Source organism: Pan paniscus, chromosome 3 (assembly GCF_029289425.2).
Source record: "Pan paniscus chromosome 3, NHGRI_mPanPan1-v2.0_pri, whole genome shotgun sequence".
Lineage (NCBI taxonomy): Eukaryota > Metazoa > Chordata > Mammalia > Primates > Hominidae > Pan > Pan paniscus.
Window position 1 is genome coordinate 143,421,743 of NC_073252.2, and position 20,593 is coordinate 143,442,335.

The following is a 20,593-nucleotide window of genomic DNA, read 5'->3' on the forward strand; positions in this document are numbered from 1 at the left end:
TTCTGATTTTAGTAATACATATGTGTATATATGTATGCATGTTTATGTTCTCATGTATTACGTATGTGTGTATGCATGGGTATGTATATGCGTTTTTACTTGCGTATAGTTTCTGATCTGCCTGCTGAAAGGGCCCAGAAGCATACATACCCAGTAGCAATAAGCACATCTAGTGTTCAGATCATCATCGCTAATACCATGTCCCACTAAAAGGAACTAGGGCTCCTTGAAGAAATGGCTTACCCCTAGGCTGGGATAGGTAGGCATAGGAGGACCCTGGAGCATCTTGTTGTGGCAGAAAGTAAAGAAATGCTTATGGAACTCATGGGGCATGCCTCAGGAGCCAACTTAGAGGGCCTTCCACTGGCCAGCTCTCAGACAATTTGAGCTCCAAAATAATTACAGTGATGAATTTTACTTCATTTTATTTATTTATTTATTTATTTATTTATATTTTATTTTTTTTGAGACGGAGTCTCCCTGTGTCACCCAGGCTGGAGTCCAGTGGTGTGATCTTGGCTCACTGCAACCTCCACCTCCCAGGTTCAAGTGATTCTTGTGCCTCAGCCTCCTCAGTAGCTGGGAGGTTACAGGTGTGCACCACCACGCTCGGCTAATTTTTGTATATTTAGTACAGTCTGAGTTTTACCTTGTTGGCCAGGCTGGTCTCGAACTAACCTCAAACGATCAGCCTGCCTTGGCCTCCCAAAATTCTGGAATTACAGGTGTGTGAGCCACTGTGCCTGGCCTCAGTACGGTATTGAATTTTACACCATTGAAAAGCAATACAAATTTATAAGTCCATACTCATAAATAGATAGATAAGTGAATGGGGAAGGCTGGTTGATAAATGTAGAGTCAGTGCTAAAGTTTGAATATCATTTTGCAACCATCATAGTAAGGATCAGGCAAGAATCATCAATGGATGCTAAATATAAAGAAAATGTTTATGAGAATCAGTTTATTTGCATGGTCTTAAGAGTGTTTACCCTCAAACTGCCTGTTAGTACAAGGGAGAATAAAAAGCATTAACTAAACAGTGGAGAAACCGTATCATTTGTATTTTAATTGTAATTGTATAATTGATGCCCTGTTTTGACTGGGAGATCAAAATTATCATCACCAATGAGAGACAGATGGGTATCATATACCTCCAGATGTCATACCCTGAGAAGGCCATAACATCACCTACGCAGGATTCCAGCTGAGAATGCAAATCCGAATCTAATCCTGAGGAAATATCAGACAGACTCAAAGCAAGAAACATTCTATTAAAAAGGGTGAAGAAGGGGGAGTAATTATTTCAAAATATCAATGTGAAAAGACAAAGTTATGGAAATGTTCCAGATTAAAAGCAGTTAAAGAGATATGACACCTGCATGCAATATCTGACCCTGGACATGATCCTGTACTGAACGGGAGAAAAAATATTAATACTGTAAGGGACATTATTGAGCTCAGCAGGCAAAACTGGAATATGAATGGTAGATTAGACCAATGTTAAATGTATTAGCATTGCCAGCTATACTATGGCTATATAAGAGACTATCCCTATTCTTAGGAAATACTTAAGTATTTAAGGAAGTGGTTCAGGAAGAAATTAGTGTATAAAGATACCTGTCTACTCACCATCTGTCTATCCAAAACCTGTGTTACAATACATACATACATACATACAGACACACACATGCACGGTGCGTGTGCAGCAGCAGTGGGGAAGGAGAGCCCAAGTGATCAAGCAAATGGAGTAAATTGTCACAATAGATGCATCTGGATAATGGTTATATGGGTGTTCTTTGTTCTGTTTTTCTTTGTTCCCTTTCAAACTTTTCTACAAAATTTGAAATTATTTCCAGAGTAAAAGTATGAAACAGTGACCTACTATGAAATTTAGAACAGTGGACCAGATTAAAAGGTTATTTATTAGATGCTTTAAAAGCACTCAAGATAAAGTGTAACATTTAATCCTGAGGGGAAGAAAACTCCAACTCTTAAATTAGGAATTGATAGATATTCTCTTATGTAATTAAAGGAAAAAACTCTGACTGTAAATTTAATAATGAAATGCTAGAACCTAGGTTCATAACATACATAGATATCTTTCTGTGGTCTGTAAACCTCTGAAATTGTATGTAAACACAATTTTGCATACATTTGGGAGGGAAAGACATACTTTTCGTTAAACTCTAAAGATGACTCTTATCCCAAAGTAGCAAAGAAAAACTGTGCTATGGGACATTTCCTCCTAAAACATTATTAAGAAAATAAAGAATCTTGGAATGCTGTTATTTAAAATTGTTCCAGATGCCCTTAGTAGTGTACTCAAATATACAATTATAGATAATGGAAATAAGGCAAGATGATCATTATGTGTAGATGATATGTTTGATTGACAGTATTCTCGGGATAGATTCTTGAAGTGAAATTAGTATATCAAAATCCATTGATATATTTCACCAAATTACTTTCCAAAAAGTAATTCCAGTGCTTTGGGAGGCTAAGGCAGGTGGATCAGTTGAGGTCAGGAGTTCGAGACCAGCCTGGGCAACATGGTGGAACCCGGGTCTCTACTAAAAATTAGAAATTAGCCAGGTGTGGTGGCACACGCCTGTAATCCCAGCTACTCGGGAGACAGAGGCAAAGTTATCACTTGAATTTGAGAGGCGGAGGTTGCAATGAGCTGAGATCAAGCCACTGCTCTCCAGCCTGGGTGACAGAGAGAGACTCTGTCTCGAAATAAATTAATTAATTAATTAAAACAAAATAGATAAATAAATAAATACAGACATACATAAAATGAATTTGCACTCCTACCAGAAATATATGAGTGCCTTTCTCCCTTCATCCATGCCAGTATTATGGTTGGGCATTGTGCCTATTCAAATGATATGATTATTTATCTAGAAACCTCCAAAGAATCTATCTTTTAAAAATTATGTAAGTCAGTTTCCTTTAATCTGGTAATAACCAGTTAGAAATATAATGAAAGGGGAAATATCCCCTTCCCAATAGCCACAGAAAACATCAGTTTCTTGGAAATAATCTGAACCTGCAATATGTGAGAATTACATGAAGAAACCAAATTTTACTGAGAGAAAGACAATTTGAATAAATAGGCAGTCTGTGTTCCTTAAAGGGAAGGCTTAATATTGTGAGAACATTTTAAGCATATTAATTCCATCTAATTTAATTTATAATTTAAAACAACTCTTTTCAGAATCACAATGTGATTTTTTTGAAAATTGGAAAATGTATTCTGAATATTACCTGGAAGGATAAACAAGTGAGGCTAGCTAACTTTGTAAATGGAAAAGTAAAGAAAAAATTATCGGCATTAGGGTTAATAAAACATTGTAAAACTACAAGTAAACCAGTGTGTAGACAAAACAGAATGAGTTAAACTCAGACTATACTGTTATAAAAATATAATGTATGTTAAATGAAGCATAGCAAATCAGTAGAGTCTTCTAATGGTTCTACAATAACCAAGTTAGCGTTTGGGTGAGGCTGGGAAAGAGAAACCCTGACCTCATACCATATATGCAAACAGATAAATGAGTTGAATGTTTTTCAAGAGTCAAACAATTAAAAAGCTAGAAGAAAATATGCTTGATCAGAGAGGTGGAAATTTTTTAAGCATAAAAAGCAACAAAAGACCATAAGAGGTTTGACTAAGAGATTGCAAACTTCTGTAGGTTAAAAATATGTCACAAATAAAATTAAAAGACAAAGGACTAACAGGGAAGCAAATAAGAAAGTATATCCTTCTTACATGAACAGTTCATTAAAAAATAAAAAAAATAGGACCCCAGTGAGATAAATAGGTAAGAAATGTGAACAGTGAATTCACAAGAGAAACGCAGATGGCTAATAAACTACGAGAGCATATCCAGCCTCACAGGCAAATTAAACAATTATTTGTCAACTATAAATTAGGGACATTTTGTTTTTGCTCTACACTCAAATTCAGTACTGGCATGGGTGAAATGAGAAAAGCATTCCTACACTGCTGGTGACAGTGTAAATTGATGCATTCTGGAAAGTCATTTGGCAGAGTTAATCAGCAGCCTTCGATCCAATAATTTAACTTCCAGGAATCTCTCCTAAGGATATTATCAAAAATTGTCCAGAGACATTTATCATGGCATTAACTATAAAAGCAGAACATTGCTGTCATCCCAGTGGTCCACTAATGGGAAAATCATTTTAAAAACATTCATACAATCATGGAGATATTTTAAATGTTTGCAAAGACATTTTAATGATACCCAAAACTGAATACAGTGTATCAAACTATTAATAATTATTGCCTCTGAGTCACTAAAAGAGTGATAATATTTTCTGCTTCTTTATATTTTGATTTACTTTCTGATTTTTCAGGGTGAAAATTTGTCATTTTTATCAGGAAAAATTAGTAGCACACACACTCTTAAATTGTTTTCTCTATATCAGGCCAAAAAAATGGCCTTCTGCTCTAGCAGCTATTTAATTATTACAGAAATCCTAACCGCTGTGTATACATATAAACACAACTTGTAATGTTTTCTGTGAGACACAATATAGCCTTGACTAAGCTATACCAGAGTTACCTACAAGGTGGATCATTTAAACCCACATGGGATCTAACGCTGCTGGGTGACCTGTATAAAGTCATCTTCCATAATGGTGTGGGGCTTTGTGAGAATGAGTTTTTTTACCCCTACTTTCCTTTTTTTAAAGGCAGGGTAGGCCCAATTTCCTACACTTTAAGCACTCTGGGTCTCACAGGAAGAAGTTTGGAGCAGGTGATAGTTCAGTGAGATCTAATTTTACACACACAGTATGACTTTTCTAGTTTCATTTTCATGTTTTTTTACTGGATCTTATATCTTACAGCTTTCGGCAATACTTCTTCCACCTGTGGCTTTCCAGTTCCTCTCTTCTCTTTCTCCTTTCTTCCCTTTCTAAAATTTTCCAAACATCTTAGCTGTACAATAAATGCAAGAGCGCTTTATAGTAAATACATAGCATCCAGGTTTTATTATGCTATCTTTTTAGAGTGAAAATATACTTTCAATGTGTGGCCAAATAGGACATTAATCACTTACCAAAATGAAATTGCTACATGTTGTTGTTGTTGTTGTTGTTGTTGTTGTTGTTGTTGTTGTTATTGTTGTTATTTGAGATGGTCTCACTCTGCCACCCAGTCTGGAGTGCAGTGGCTCAATCACAGCTCACTGCAGCCTCAACCTCCTTGCCTCAAGCAATCCTGCCACCTCAGCCTCTGTGTAACTGGGACTACAGGCGTGCACCCCTATGCCTGGCTAATTTTTTGTATTTTTTTTTTTTTTTTTTTTTTTTTTTTTTTTGTGGAGATGGGGTTTCACCGTGCTGCCCAGGCTGGTCTTGAACTGAGCTCAAGCAACCTGTCCACCATGGCTTCCCAAAGTGCTGCGATTACAGGCATGAACAACTGTGCTGGCCTATTACTATTTTTAAAACATTTTGTTGTGTTATTTTCTAGAAACCTCCTAGATACTGTATTAACTAATACAGTTAACTAAGATTTTATCAGTCATACATCAGCCATCCCCAATCTTTTTGGCACCAGGGACCAGTTTCATGGAAGACAATTTTTCTACAGGGGATGGGAAAGGGATAGTTTCAGGATGAAACTTCCACTTCAGATCATCAGGCATTAGATTCTCATAAGGAGCACGCAACCTAGATCCCTCGCATGCACAGTTCACAATAGGGTTCTTGCTTCTATGAGAATCTAATGCTGCCGCTGATCTAACAGGAGGTGGAGCTCAGGCTGTAATGCTTGCTCACTCACCTCCTGCTATGTGGCCTGGTTTCTAACAGGCCACGGACTGATACTGGTCCATGGCCCCGGGGGTTGGGAACTCCTGTTGTACAGGACCTAGAGAATAGCTAGCTAACTAGCCAAAGTTTAAATCCATGTATATTTAAGTTTCTGTGTTGAAGCTGCACAGGTGCCTTTGAGCTGTAAAAATTAATAATAACTAAATGATATGCTTTGTCTTCCTATAGGAGTTCATCTTTATTATGTTGGAGGGGAGGTGTATGCCGAATGCCTTAGTGACAGTAGCATCTTTGTGCAAAGTCGGAACTGCAACTACCATCATGGATTTCATCCTACTACTGTTTGCAAGATCCCTAGTGGGTGTAGTCTGAAAATTTTTAACAACCAAGAATTTGCTCAGTTATTGGCACAGTCTGTGAACCATGGATTTGAGACAGTCTATGAGCTTACAAAAATGTGTACTATACGTATGAGCTTTGTGAAGGTAAGTGAGCTCCAACTCCTCCATTTAGGGCCTAACATACTTTTGCTGTTCCTTTTTTTTTTTTTTTTTTTTGGCGATATATGAATCTATATCCTCTTGATAACATATTATCATATTAGCTGACTTATTATCTAGGCATTTTTAAACTTTAACAAAAATTTCAATTATTAGGAAAATATCATTGGAACATAGGAGTACTTGTATTAAATATCAATAGCAGTAGGTTTTACTAGCCTTTTCCTTATTCAGATAGCACCAATTTAGCTATTGTATTACCAGTAGAATATGTTATATATTTAACATATAATTTAAATACATGGTTGTTTTACGAGATCAGTTGAGTAAGCATATCTTCCTTTTCATTCTTTGTTTTTAGTACTTTTATGATGGTAATGCTTGTTTTTGTTTCAACAGTAAGCAAGTGATCTTTTTGTAAAAATTAAAGTTCATCACATTGGAAATTGTGTTTGGTCAGGTTTTTTTTAGTGGTTTCAGTAAGCCTCATGATTTTCTTACAATTCAGAAGTTAATAAGGCCCTTGCCCAAGATAAATAGATGCCTTAGCTCAAAGATTGCATTGTAAGGTTTGATGAGGGAAGAGGTTAAAGACATTGCTCATAATAATTGATCTTTTTGCTGTCTCATCTTCTGCCTCTGAGAAATACAAATTTTTAAGATGCCATTGAAATCTTAAAAACCTTAAATGTCTGATTAGATTTCTGAGTCAGTGACTTATTCTAGTAACTGACCTGTCTCTGAATTCTCAAAAATAAATTTCATCCTCTCGTACTTTGAGAAACAGAACTAATTATATATTTGAGTGAGGCAATTACCTTTTATGTCTTCTCTTCAGAAGCTCACCAAACTTGTTGTTAAACCTGTTTTGTAATGTATTTATTACTGAGGATAATTTTGGAGCCTTACTTGTTAATCATCCCTTAGATCAAAGATATCTTTTCCTGAATATAATTACTTTTCCTACTTATTTAAAGCATCTTAGATTTTCAGTGTGTTCCCTTAGTGTTTGTTTTTGTGTGTTTGTTTGTTTGCTTGCTTGCTTTTTGCAGTATACTTCAACAGTTATTTGTAGCTGAGTCTGGTACCTTGTTAGTATTAAGAAAATTTTTTTACCCTTTAAAGAGGTTAACCTGTATGCTATGTACATATGGGACTACAAAGAACTATCTTATTCATTGTTAACATGTGGTGTTTAATTTTTGACTTAGCATTTGGCTCAAATGATTTTTAAAATAAGAACAGTGACCTGCCAGAAGTGTTTTTGTTTATTGTTTTAATTGGTGTGGAGGAAAGAACAGCTCTTGAGAGTCGAGATGCGGTTTCCAGTTTTTTCTGCCATTTTAACTGTGTGATTAAGGCACAGATTTCTTCTCTGGTTCTCAGGTTTATCGTCTTTGAAATGGGGGTGGATGGAGTTGAGAACTGTGGTAATTATTACTGAGGTCCCTCAGTGAGTCTGTTATTGAAGGATCACTCTAAGAGAATTTATGACTTTAATGTTCCAATTAGCTTTCCGCTCAAACTCATTTCTTGTTGTTTACCCAATCAATTTTAATTATTTTACTTTTGTAGAGTTTTAATAATTTACTTTTACACAAGTAAAAACAACCTTTACACTAATAAAAGGTATTTATAATGCAAAGTTATGCATTCAAAATTTATTAGATTTCATTCATTCAGCAGATATTTTAGCACTATTTCAGAGAAGTAATACAAAGATGAAAAAGCACCTAAAGTCTCTATCATCAAGATCCTTATGCCCTAGTATATCTTTAATTATAATCTGATAAGCACTAGAATGGAGAGTTATACAAGATATAATGAACTTAGCCTGGAAGTTGGATTTGGAGAGCTGAAGGTAAATATTATTTAAAAATCCTGCTGAATGTTAAAGAAAAGTTGTTTATCATGTATTAGCAACAAAAAATTTGCACACTGTTTTTACAAAACTGTTCTTTATTATAAGGACTGCATACTTTATCCTCTCCCATTCAACATTTTAAAGAAATTAGAACATTTTACTAACAATAGCCAATCTTGTGCTGTTTTTAAAATGATCATTTTTGGATGTTAACATAAAACACATTTTATAAATTATTTGTACTTTAAATTCTATGTCTGAAAATTCCAAGTCAGCTCAGCTGAACACATATTTATAGAGCTTCTGCTTTCTGTCATTATGCTATATATTGGAGGTAAAGATAAATTCCTGCCTTCAAAGATCTTGCTATCTGATGGAGGAAACCTGCACATAAGCCTGTAAATTAATTTTAGGAGTTTGTTTATATTTACAAATGCATGAGTGTACATACATCTATGTAGATATATATATCTACATAGATGTAGTTCATACAAGTTCTAATGTTCAGATATATTTTCTTTTTTTTTCTTTTTTCTTAAGACAGTCTCGCTCTGTCGCCCAGGCTGGAGTGCAATGGTGCGATCTCACTGCAACCTCTGCTTCCCAGCTTCAAGCAATTCTCCTGCCTCAGCCTCCCGAGTATGCTGGGATTACAGGCGTGTGGCCACCGCACCCAGCTAATTTCTGTATTTTTAGTAGAGACAGAGTTTGCCATGTTGGCCAGGCTGGTCTCAAACTCCTGACCCCAAGTGATCACCTGCCTGAGACAGAGTCTCTCTCTGTCACCGACGCCGGAGTGCAGTGACATCATCTTGACTCACGGCAACTTCCGCCTCCTGGATTCAAGTGATTCTCATGCCTGAGCCTCCCAAGTAGCAGGGATTACAGGGATACACCACCACACCTGGTTTTAGTAGAGATGGGGTTTCACCATGTTGACCAGGCTGGTTTCGAACTCCCGACCTCAGGTGATCTGTCCATCTCAGCCTCCCAAAGTGCTGGGATTACAGGTGTGAGCCACCGCGCCTGGCCCCAGATGTATTTATTAAAACTACGGGAGTAGATAGATAGCAGAAATAAATAGAACCCAACCTTCTGTGATATTCCTCATGAAACAGTGATTAAAGGATTAATCAGAACTTCACATTCATTGTCCACCCTCACCAATGAGTTTTTGATCTTTGCAGTAGCAGTTACTTTTCTCTTTTTCATAGTGACTTTATTCTATGGAACTGTACTGTCTTAATGCACTAATTCTGCCAAGCTACCTTCTTGTACAAATGAATGATAGAATGTATTCATGGCAATGGCTAGGTGTCAATAATAGCTTTTTGGATACTTGAATGTACTCCTGCCCGTTTTGCTTAGAGATTGAAAGATCAAGAGCTGTGTGTTGATAGGGGGACCTTCAGTGGCTGAATAGGGAAGAAATTGAATGTCAGTCTGTCTAGCATAGCTTTTTTGTTTTATTTTCTTGATGATAAAATGAGAATTTAATAATAGCTATTACATTACTATCAGTAATGGGCAATTAAAAGTTTTAAAGTGTCTTTATTAAGATAACTTTATAATGTATTTTAAAACCTTCATTCCTCAAGACCAGCAATTCTTATTGGAATCCATGGATGGACCCTGGGGAGCTAACATCCATCCCTTGAAATTGCCTGCGAAATTATGTGTGCGTTTGTGCATGTGTGTTTTTTTCTCCCCAGGGGTGGGGGGTCAGGGAGGAAAGATGCATAGCTTTAATCAGAGTCTTTGGTTATGTGAACTCTTCTTACTTAATAAGTTTAACCACTGAGTTAAACAAGTTAAATGACCTCCAGTATGTTTTTCCTAGGGCTGGGGAGCAGAATACCACCGCCAGGATGTTACTAGCACCCCCTGCTGGATTGAGATACATCTGCACGGCCCCCTCCAGTGGCTGGATAAAGTTCTTACTCAAATGGGTTCACCTCATAATCCTATTTCATCTGTATCTTAAATGGCCCCAGGCATCTGCCTCTGGAAAACTGTTGAGCCTTGCATGTACTTGAAGGATGGATGAGTCAGACACGATTGAGAACTGACAAAGGAGCCTTGATAATACTTGACCTCTGTGACCAACTGTTGGATTCAGAAATTTAAACAAAACAAAACAAAAAAAACACACCTTGGTAACATACTGTTGATATCAAGAACCTGTTTAGTTTACATTGTAACATTCTATTGTAAAATCAACTAAAATGCAGACTTCTAGCAGGACTTTGTGTACAGTTAAAGGAGAGATGGCCAAGCCAGGGGCAAATTGTCTATTAGAAAATCCTAAGAGATTCTTTGGTGTTTGGCACTTTAAGGTCATCGTTGGGCAGAAGTTTAGCATTAATAGTTGTTCTGAAACGTGTTTTATCAGGTTTAGAGCCCATGCTGAGTCTTCTTTTCATGGGTTTTCATAATATTTTAAAACTATTTGTTTAGCAATGGTTTTGTTCGTTTAAGTAAAGGTTAATCTTGATGATATACATAATAATCTTTCTAAAATTGTATGCTGACCATACTTGCTGTCAGAATAATGCTAGGCATATGCTTTTTGCTAAATATGTATGTACAGAGTATTTGGAAGTTAAGAATTGATTAGACTAGTGAATTTAGGAGTATTTGAGGTGGGTGGGGGGAAGAGGGAAATGACAACTGCAAATGTAGACTATACTGTAAAAATTCAGTTTGTTGCTTTAAAGAAACAAACTGATACCTGAATTTTGCTGTGTTTCCATTTTTTAGAGATTTTTATCATTTTTTTCTCTCTCTTGGCATTCTTTTATCTCATACTCTTCAAAAAGCAGTTCTGCAGCTGGTTAATTCATGTAACTGTGAGAGCAAATGAATAATTCCTGCTATTCTGAAATTGCCTACATGTTTCAATACCAGTTATATGGAGTGCTTGAATTTAATAAGCAGTTTTTACGGAGTTTACAGTACAGAAATAGGCTTTAATTTTCAAGTGAATTTTTTGCCAAACTTAGTAACTCTGTTAAATATTTGGAGGATTTAAAGAACATCCCAGTTTGAATTCATTTCAAACTTTTTAAATTTTTTTGTACTATGTTTGGCTTTATTTTCCTTCTGTTAATCTTTTGTATTCACTTATGCTCTCGTACATTGAGTACTTTTATTCCAAAACTAGTGGGTTTTCTCTACTGGAAATTTTCAATAAACCTGTCATTATTGCTTACTTTGATTAAAAATTTGTCATTTCCTTTATTCACCTACTAGATTTTAGGATCAGTAAAGTTTGCTACTCTTCTGAGAATTTTTTTCTCAAATATCCTCCACCAAACATGAATGAAATTACTAATACAGAGACTGGAACACAGCAGCATGAAGAGACCAGAGCCAATTTAAATCACAAAACAAAGGACACGTACACCTTGAAAAATTGAGAAAAACTACCAAAATCTAAGTGTATAAACTTTTTAATTTTAGAAATTACAGCAGCAGCACTTTTTGGTTAGTACCATGCAGTCAACCAAAGCAACAATTTCTAAACTTCAGATGAAGATACAAGCGTGACTGTGGGAGGAGGTAATAAAGGGGGAGGGATGAGAACTCACACTGCAGCAGGAGAAGATGACTACCTTTGCAGTCTACTTAAGGCTGGGATGATCCCAACAGTACCCATTCCCCCACAAAAAAGTTTACCAATGAGGGACACAGATTGAAGGACACTTAGATTTTTTCCTGGCCCAATAGATGCTATTATTTCTCCTTTACATTTTTATGTGTCTTTCCTGGAGTGTGTTTATGAGACCTGAAATATAAGGACCCTCCCTTTTTAAACCTAGTTTTAAAGAAAAGAATGCCTTGCTTTTTCACCCCCAAAATACATTTATTCCCTAAACTATGACTAAGGAAAAATTTCTACTGCTGCTTTTTGTGTCCAAAAAACATCATGATATAATTAGAGAAAGCCCCAGACAGAAGTCCTACATTATAACACAAATTCACGCACATCTTTGCTGGGTCACTTAACTTCTGTGAATCTCTGTTTCTTCATTTGTCAAGTGGAAATAATATAGTTGTGCCTTGTCACAAAATTGAGGTGAAGATGCCTTAAAAACACATCTGCCATGCAAGTATGGGGATCACTTGAACTCCCCCATACGCTCTATTTTCCACTTACCTAAGTCATTTCAAGCTCAGGCAATCTAGATAATAGTGATTGGTGAGATATAATAAAAGTTGATATTAAAATTATTAAGCTTAACAATGAAGAGATAACGCAGGCTAGGATTCCTCATCCTTTTCCTAGTGAAAAGCCAATTTTGAGTTCCCATGGTTGCCTGGTGGGACAGTTAGGCAAGTTGTTAGTTGGGTGTAGCAATGCTGGTAGCCAGCTTGAAGTTCTATCAGATAAAACACCAGGATCATCCAGTAAATTGAAATCTCCTGGTTGGGGACCTGTGGAGTTTGCAACATGGTGCATAAGTAGGTCCCTCATGGTTAAGTGCAACTCTATGTATTTTTGGTGAAATCTTAGGAAGACCATTGTCATCAGCCATAGGAGGCTATTAAGTCTCTTGGAAAGGTTTAATTAAAGGAATGGAAAAAATCAACTATTAGAAGTGGAGGGCCCTAGAGCTCTTGCCTCATTCTTGATTTAATAGTATTTGACTTCCATCCAGTTTTTTAGTTTTTCTGCACCTGTTTCCTTATCTGTAAAATGGAGACAATAAAGCCTACCTCCTGGGGTTATGAAGTTTAAGCCGATACATGCAAAGCAGTTAGAACCTCTTAATAAGTGTTAATACGGCCAGCTAAATCTGGCTGGGAAGACACCTGAAAGGAATTTCATTCAAGAGATGTTTGATGAAGACCTACTTACCTTTGAAGTATTTAATAAACACAGTGGAAGATTTTATCTTTGAGGAACTCAGAGTCTAGAGAGAGAAACCTGGAGAAAGAAAACTAGCAATGCTTGAGTGCCTAGCCTATTGTGTTCCAGGACTCTGCAAGGGATTCCCAAACATTGTCTGTCATCCCCCCAAGGACATATGAGATACTACTCTGTCCCCAACTCCTTATACCATTTTTCTTGCTTTTTTTTTTTTTTTTTTTTTCTGAGATGGAGTTTCGCTCTTGTTGCCCTGGCTGGGGTACAATGGCGCAACCTTGGTTCACCACAACCTCCGCCTCCCGGGTTCAAGTGATTCTCCTGCCTCAGCCTCCCGTGTAGCTGGGATTACAGGCATGCACCACCATGCCTGGCTAATTTTGTATTTTTAGTAGAGACGGGATTTCTCTATGTTGGTCAGGCTGGTCTTGAGCTCCCGACCTCAGGTGATCTGCCCGCCTCAGCCTCCCAAAGTGCTGGGATTACAGGCATGAGCCACTGTACCTGGCTGCCATTTTTCTTATAAATGAGGAAATTTAACTCAGAAGCTAAATAAGTTGCCCAAAGTCACCTAGCTAGTTAGTGTGGAAATCAGAGTTTCAATTCAGATCTGACTTTAAAATCTTGAGTTAATTCTATTAAATACTATATTCTTCTTTCTCGTGAGTTTACAGTCACATGCACTTACTATAAAGTAGAATGAAGAGCACAGAGGGAAGAAGTAGTAGTTCAGACTTGGTTGGATGGAGATCAGTGGAGTTTTTACAGAGGAAGTGGCATTTAAGATTGAGCTTGAATGATGGGAAGCATTTTGATAATTGGAGGAACTTGTGGGCAGGAGAAGACTCCAAGACAGATACCTGTTGTTTGCCATGCCCCAGCATCTACCCCCCAATTTTTAAAGATGTGCCTCCTGGCCTCAGGGTGACTGGGATTTATCATACTGCATGACATATCCCCTCTGGCTACTGTTGGGTGGAATCTGCTCTTTGGGAATTCTGGAGCTAGAAGTAAAGTCTCTGCATGGCTGAAGATACAGTAAACCTTAGGAATTGTCCCCTGTCATCTCACCTGCTACATGGGCTGGAGACAAGAAAGAAGAGACAGAAATCTCAGGGCATCCAGTGTCCTGGGTCTAGGATTTACCAAGACCTGCCACATTTCTGTTCTTTGCTGTCCTTGGATACACCAGAATCTGTACAGATGCCCCCCTCCCCTCGCCTTTTGCTTAGTGTAGTTTCAGTTGGGTTTTTGTTCCTTAGAAGCAAATGAGGATTAAGTAATACAGTATGAAAATGTTTGACTTTTTAAAAAAAGATAATCTTTTTTAAATAGATCATTTTCTTTTAACCAAAATAATACTTGTTCATGAAAGATTTTTAAAGTATGGAATAAACAAGCAGAGTCACGCAGCGGAAGCGTGCCAGGCCCATAAAGTACGGGATGAACAAAAAGAAGAAACCTAAAATTACCTGTATTAACCCATGATAATTGAATTAGTTTATCCTTGCACTAGGTGATGATAACCTGGCACAGAGATAGCATGCTATAGGAAATGCAAGTCTAGAGGTTAGTTGGATTACTTGCTTAGTAAAAAGATGATGATTGACTCCATTTTTAAAGCAGTTATTGAGTACTAATCCTGTGTTAGCCACTGTGTTAGGTGAAAAAAATGAATAAATCTCAGCCCAGCCCTCAAGGGGCCTGAACTCTAATGGGAAAGACAGACAAGTAAATAGACTGATGGCACAGTGCCATGATAGCAAGGGGCACAGAACAGTACATAACCCAGACAGGAGTAAGGGGAGACTTCTCAGAGGAGTAATGCCTCAGAACTGAGTCTTGCTGTGATAATAGGTATTACACAGCAAGGAATGGGGAGGGGGAAATGTGTACCAGGCAGAAAATAAGGCAAGACTGTTGGGAACAACCAGTAATTCTGCGTAGCTGGGGTGTAGGACAATTATATGCAATGGTAAGTAAGAGAATGGAGAGGTAGGAAGGGGCCAAGCCATTAAGAATCTTGTGTATGTTCTGCTAAGAAATGAGATGTTTCCCAAGGATTTTAGGTCCTAGGGATCTCAACCCAAGGATCAAACAGAACAGGGGCCAGGAGAAAACCAACAGCCAAGCATACACATAAGGGGGAGAAAGGAGCTAACAAAGAGTGAGAAATAATCATAGAAGCCAAGGAAAGCATTTCAACAAGCAGGGCTTGATTTACAAGATAGAGAAGGATGGAATTTAGAAGAACTTTACACTTAGTAACTAGGAAGTCTTTGATAACCTTAAAGTTTTGTAGGAGTGCAGCATAAAGCCAGATTACAAGGGACTAAAAAAAGTGGAGGAAAGAGTTTCTTTCTTTTGTAAAGATGAGGTCTCACTATGTTGCCCAGGCTGGTCTCAAATTCCTAGGCTCAAGTGATCCTCCCACCTTGGCCTCCCAAAGTGGTGAGATTACAGGTGTGATCCACTGTGCCCAGCTCAAAAGCATTTTGATTCTAGAAAAGTTTATTGATGAGAAGGACACAAAGAGGATAGAATGAGTTGGCTGGAGAGATGAGTAGCTATGGAGAGAGGCTCTGTTAGAACAAGGAGCTATGGACATGCCTGTTCAATGATGTCTGCCTCTTGGTGAGGTCATCCACTCAAAGGGGACTAAGACCGAGCTGAAGAACAGAAAGGTCAGAGCAGCCAACTGTGATGAGAGGAGTCCACTAGTAATAAAGCAAAGCACTGCCAAGAAGTATCAATATGCACTGCAGAGGTTGGGTGATATGACCTTGAGGTGGATTCAGTCCACATAATCATACAAAGTCTCTGGAATTTGGGGACCAAATCAGAGAAAAAGAATGGTAAAGTGCTTAGAGTTGAGGATCGGCAAAGCAGTCCTGGGGAAATTCTGTCAGACTAATGACCATCATTGGAATGATGGCCTATGTGGAGCAGGCTAAGAATCAAACTAGGAGCAAGAAGCCAAAGGGAGTTGCTGGGAAGCTGAGATGACAGCAAAGAGTGCATTCAGTTTGAATGTCCGCAGTCTTCAATCATTACTTCCCCCCAGAGAAATTTGAGAAGATAAGCATCTTGAAATTCTCAGAGATAATAAATCCTGAACCAAGGCCATTTCACGAGGGTTGCTAATATGAAACAGAGTTGCAAAAGTCATTGGAGGAGAGGAAAATCAAGGAACCAAGAAGTAGGCTGAGAGGAGCGAAGTGTTTTTGCTCCTCCTTGCATCACCAGGTAGTGCCTAACTCACAGCAGGCTTTCAGTAAAGAATGAATGAATGATATTGTCTAGTCTCATAGACATTTGAGTTATCTATGGTGATACAGGAGACACTGTGAATGTTACAGTGGAAATAGGGAAAGGGAGGGGCAGAGCCACTGTAGTGAAGAAACAAAAGTTAAACCATCAACAATCCAGAACAAGGGTCTGAAAAGGAAGATAAATGAGAAAGAAAACCAGGGCAAATCAGCAACATCTGTCATCCTGGGATCAGAATGATCTTCCACATGCTTGGCAGAGGCAGGTATTATACCAGAGCTCAGTAGACATTCATCTTCTGTCTTGTGTATCTTTTAAAGATTCCCTATACCTGAGGTTTTAGAAGGATTTCTGAAGAATTTCTAGCTGAGTTCACAGAGGTTGTGGTACTGTTAAATAAAGTAGGAACTCAAGAAAAACGAAAGAAGTGTGGGGTGAAGAAAATTAGGTTGGTGAAGCATACTGGCTGAGAATTCCCAGGCTCCTGAGAGTCTCCTTCTTTCTCATATTTCAGGTATGAACTAGTTGCTTCCCCATATGTTACTATGTCAGTAATATGCAGAATAAGAGCACACCCAGCAAGTGGAATGAATGGAATGTAGCGAGAAGGTCATAGAGAGAATAGCAGGAAAGGAATATGGCGATGGGGATACAAGATCTTTTCATCTCAGCCAGACCTCTCTTCTTCCCAAAGCACACTGTATTTCTAGCCACAAGTGAAACAATAGTGAATCTCTGAAAAGCTCATTGTCTATTGCCAACTCTAGGGACCATAAGCATAGGACATCTGGTATTTCCTGGGCTGATATAATATAATCATTTAGAACAGTAGGTATTTCTTAAAAGAATGTTTCATTTTATGCCTGCATTTTTGTGTACTACCAGGACTTATTAAAAAGAAATAATTTGCTGAGTGTCTTCAAAGTGTGCCAAATTTGGCCGGGCATAGTGGCTCATGCCTGTAATCCCAGTACATGTAACCCAAGGCAGGTGGATCATTTGAGGCCAGGAGTTCAAGACCAGCTTGGCCAACATGGTGAGACTCTGTCTCTACTAAAAAAAAATTAGCTGAGCGTGGTGGTGCATGCCTGCAATCCCAGCTACTTGGGAGGCTGAAGCAGGAGAATTGCTTGAACCCAGGAGGCAGAGGCTGCAGTGAGCTGAGATTGCACCACTGCACTGTGACACAGCAAGACTCAGTCCAAAAAAAAGAAAAGAAAAGAAAAGAGCCAGATTCAGGTTTCACCCAACATAAAAGATGAGCTGTAGGCCACAATATTTATTGTTACATATACATGTGTTTGTTTTTACTTTTTCTGGGATAATTGGGATTGCACAAATTGTAGGCAATTTACTGAAAAGTCTACTTTTTATTGTGCCTGGTAACCGTGTACCATGTGTAGTTTCATAATTCTTAAGTGGTTTCAAAAGCAATGGCTCCCCAAAGAGAGTGCTGTAGGGAAACCTCAGGCCTGCAGTTTTCAAGCACTGGAACTGTAAAACCACCTCAACAGATCTGGAAGCTCAGTGTTTGCAACTGAAAGGCCATGATCTATTCAGACTAAATGTTGGCTGATAATTAAAAGGCAGGGAATTTCCATACTTAAAACTTGAGGAGAGATGGCAAGATGGCTGACTAGACACAGCCGGGAGGAATATCTGCCACCAAGAAACCTGGACGTTGGGAAGACTGGCATATTTCTAACAGATCTTCAGAAGGAAGGCATTGAGAGTGGATGATGAGAAGACACAGATGCTGGGCTAAAGGGGGAGGAAGCTGGGAACCCTGCACGGGGCCACCGCACACTGGGACTTGGTCCTAGCCCCCAGTGACTCCTGGGGAAAGGGTGAGTTGAACAGGCAAGGAGCAACCCACTCTCACCATAGACCTCCAGAATCCTGACAGCAGGAGACTCCATGACCACCATGGCCACTTGAATTGACAAGGAGAGCTGCTCAGAGAAGTGGTAGGGGCAGAACTCCAGCTGGTGCAGAGCCCAGAGGGTTTTGTGCAGAAGTACATATAGTGGAGCATAGCCAGGGATGCCCATGACCATAGGCTCCGCTCACTCCCACAGGGGACTTTAGCTCCAATAGAACTGTCAGGCCTGAACTCTGCAGGGTGATCCTGCCCATAAGATGGGGCCAGCCTGACCTCAGCACCCCTCAGTCTAGTGGCCTCTCCTGGTACCCCAGCCTGGCCATGCCCACTTGCAGTGCAGCCTCGGGTGCCCAGGGAGGATACCTCCTGGGGGCCCACATTCATGGTTCCTGTGCTGGCAGACCATGCCTGACTGGAAGACAGCTCCAGTGGAAGCAGAGCAGCTCCTACAGACATGCACCAGCCCATTCACACACTTTCCTCACTGCAGCCTCCCCTGCGCTGATTTGCCTGCATGCATTCACACACAGCCACCCCCAACATCACTACGCCAGTGCATGTGTGCATCAGCAGACCTTGCTTCCTTTTCCCCACCAGCAGGCATGTGTGTGTGCACCCTGTCATGCCACTGCTGCTGGTATGAGTGCACCCTGCCCCTTTCCCCCACCACACTGTCACTGCTGTCAAGTGTTGGCAGACACACAGTCTGCCAGCCATGACCCCACCAGTGCCTCATCCCTGCACTGTCACTGCCACTGGTGCAAAACTAGGCACAGAAAACAGTGGATGTGCCCCCACCCTAAGTAGCCACCACTGCTGGTGTGAACGTGCACAGAAGGCACATAGTCCTGTGCCCAACAGTGCCCTGCCCCCATGCTAACACCACCACTGGCAGGAATGTATGCACAGTCACCAGCAGAATCCCTCATGTCCCCCACACCAGCACCTCTCAGCCATGCTGCCACCACTGCTGTTGCAAATGCCCACACAGAGACAGACACCTTGGTATCCATTAGCAACCTTCTGCAGCCAATGAGTGTGCACCCCGCCATGCTGCTGCTGCTGCTGCTGCTGCTGGCTTATGCAAACAAGGATAGATCCCACTGCTAGTGCCCTACAAAGTGCTTTGGCTGGCACTACCCATTGGAGTGTTGTGACTAGCTTGTGACTAGCAGCCGAAGAATACATCAGCCCCTCCAGTGCAGCAGGTTTCCAACCTCAAGGAGCCAGAGAACAAAGCCAGGACCCAACACCAGTTCCCCAGAGTTACAGCATGCAGTCTAGGAGTCCTGAGCTGAGGCCTGGCTCCCTAAAATCTTCCAGAAATGAAGCCAGTCAAATGAATCCACCTTATACCACAATCAAACCCCCAAGGTCATTAAATAGGATAAATAAAATAAAACAAAAACCATAAAATAAATAATAAAATAATAAATAAATAAATAAAATAAAGACCATCCAAAGGACAGCAACTTTAAATACCGAAGGAATATCAGCCCACAAAGATGAGAAAGAAACAGCACAAGAACTCTGACAATTCAAAAAGCCAGAGTGCCTTTTTTCCTCAAATGATTGCACTAGTTCTCTAGCAAGGGTTCTCAACTTGGCTGAGATGGCTGAAATGACAGAGATAGAATTCAGATGATGGATAGGAACAAAGATGATTGAGATTCAGGAAAACATTGAAACCCAATTGAAGGATGCCAAGAATCACAACAAAATGATACAGGAGCTGACAGACAAAATGGCCTGTACAGAAAAGAATGTAACCAACCCAAGAGAGCTGGAAAAACACACTACAAGAATTTCATAATGTGATCTCAAGTATTCACAGCAGAATAGATCAAGATGAAAGATGAAAGAATCTCAGAGCTTGAAGACTGGCTTTCTGAAATAAGACAGTCAGACAAGAATAAAGAAAAAAGAATGAAAATAAAATCTCCAAGAAACATGGAATTATGCAAAAAGACAAAATCTATGATTCATTGGCATCACTGAAAGAGATGCAGAGAATGGAAGCAACTTAGAAAACATATTTCAGGATATCATCTATGAGAAATTCCTCAACCTAGCTAGAGAGGCCAACATTCAAATACAAGAAATGCAGAGAACCCCCTCGTGATACTTCACAAGAAGATCATCCCCAAACACATAATCATCAGATTCCCCAAGGTCAAAATGAAAGAAAAATGTTAAAGGCAGTTAGAGAGAAAGGTCAGGTCACATACAAAGGGAAGCCCATCAGACTAACAGTGGACTTCTCAGCAGAAACCCTACAAGCCAGAAGAGATTGGGGGCCTATATTCAACATTATTAAAGACAAGAAATTCCATACCTGGCCAAAATAAGCTTCATAAGTGAAGGAGAAATAAGAGCCTTTTCAGACAAGCAAATGCTGAGGG

At 39.3% G+C, this 20,593-nt stretch overlaps 1 protein-coding gene across 19 annotated transcripts in view; it reads left to right on the top strand.

Moving 5' to 3' along the window:
- The window catches only part of SMAD1 (SMAD family member 1), a 78,453-nt gene extending 67,060 nt beyond the window's left edge, over positions 1–11,393 (top strand). For all 19 annotated transcript variants that reach the window (XM_063603936.1, XM_063603921.1, XM_063603930.1 and 16 more), the window contains 2 exons: positions 6,034–6,290; positions 10,010–11,393. In XM_063603936.1, coding sequence (XP_063460006.1) covers positions 6,034–6,290; positions 10,010–10,153 — 401 coding nt within the window. In that variant the 3' untranslated portion in view covers positions 10,154–11,393. The remainder of the gene's footprint in view (positions 1–6,033; positions 6,291–10,009) is intronic.
- The last annotated feature ends 9,200 nt before the right edge of the window (positions 11,394–20,593 follow it).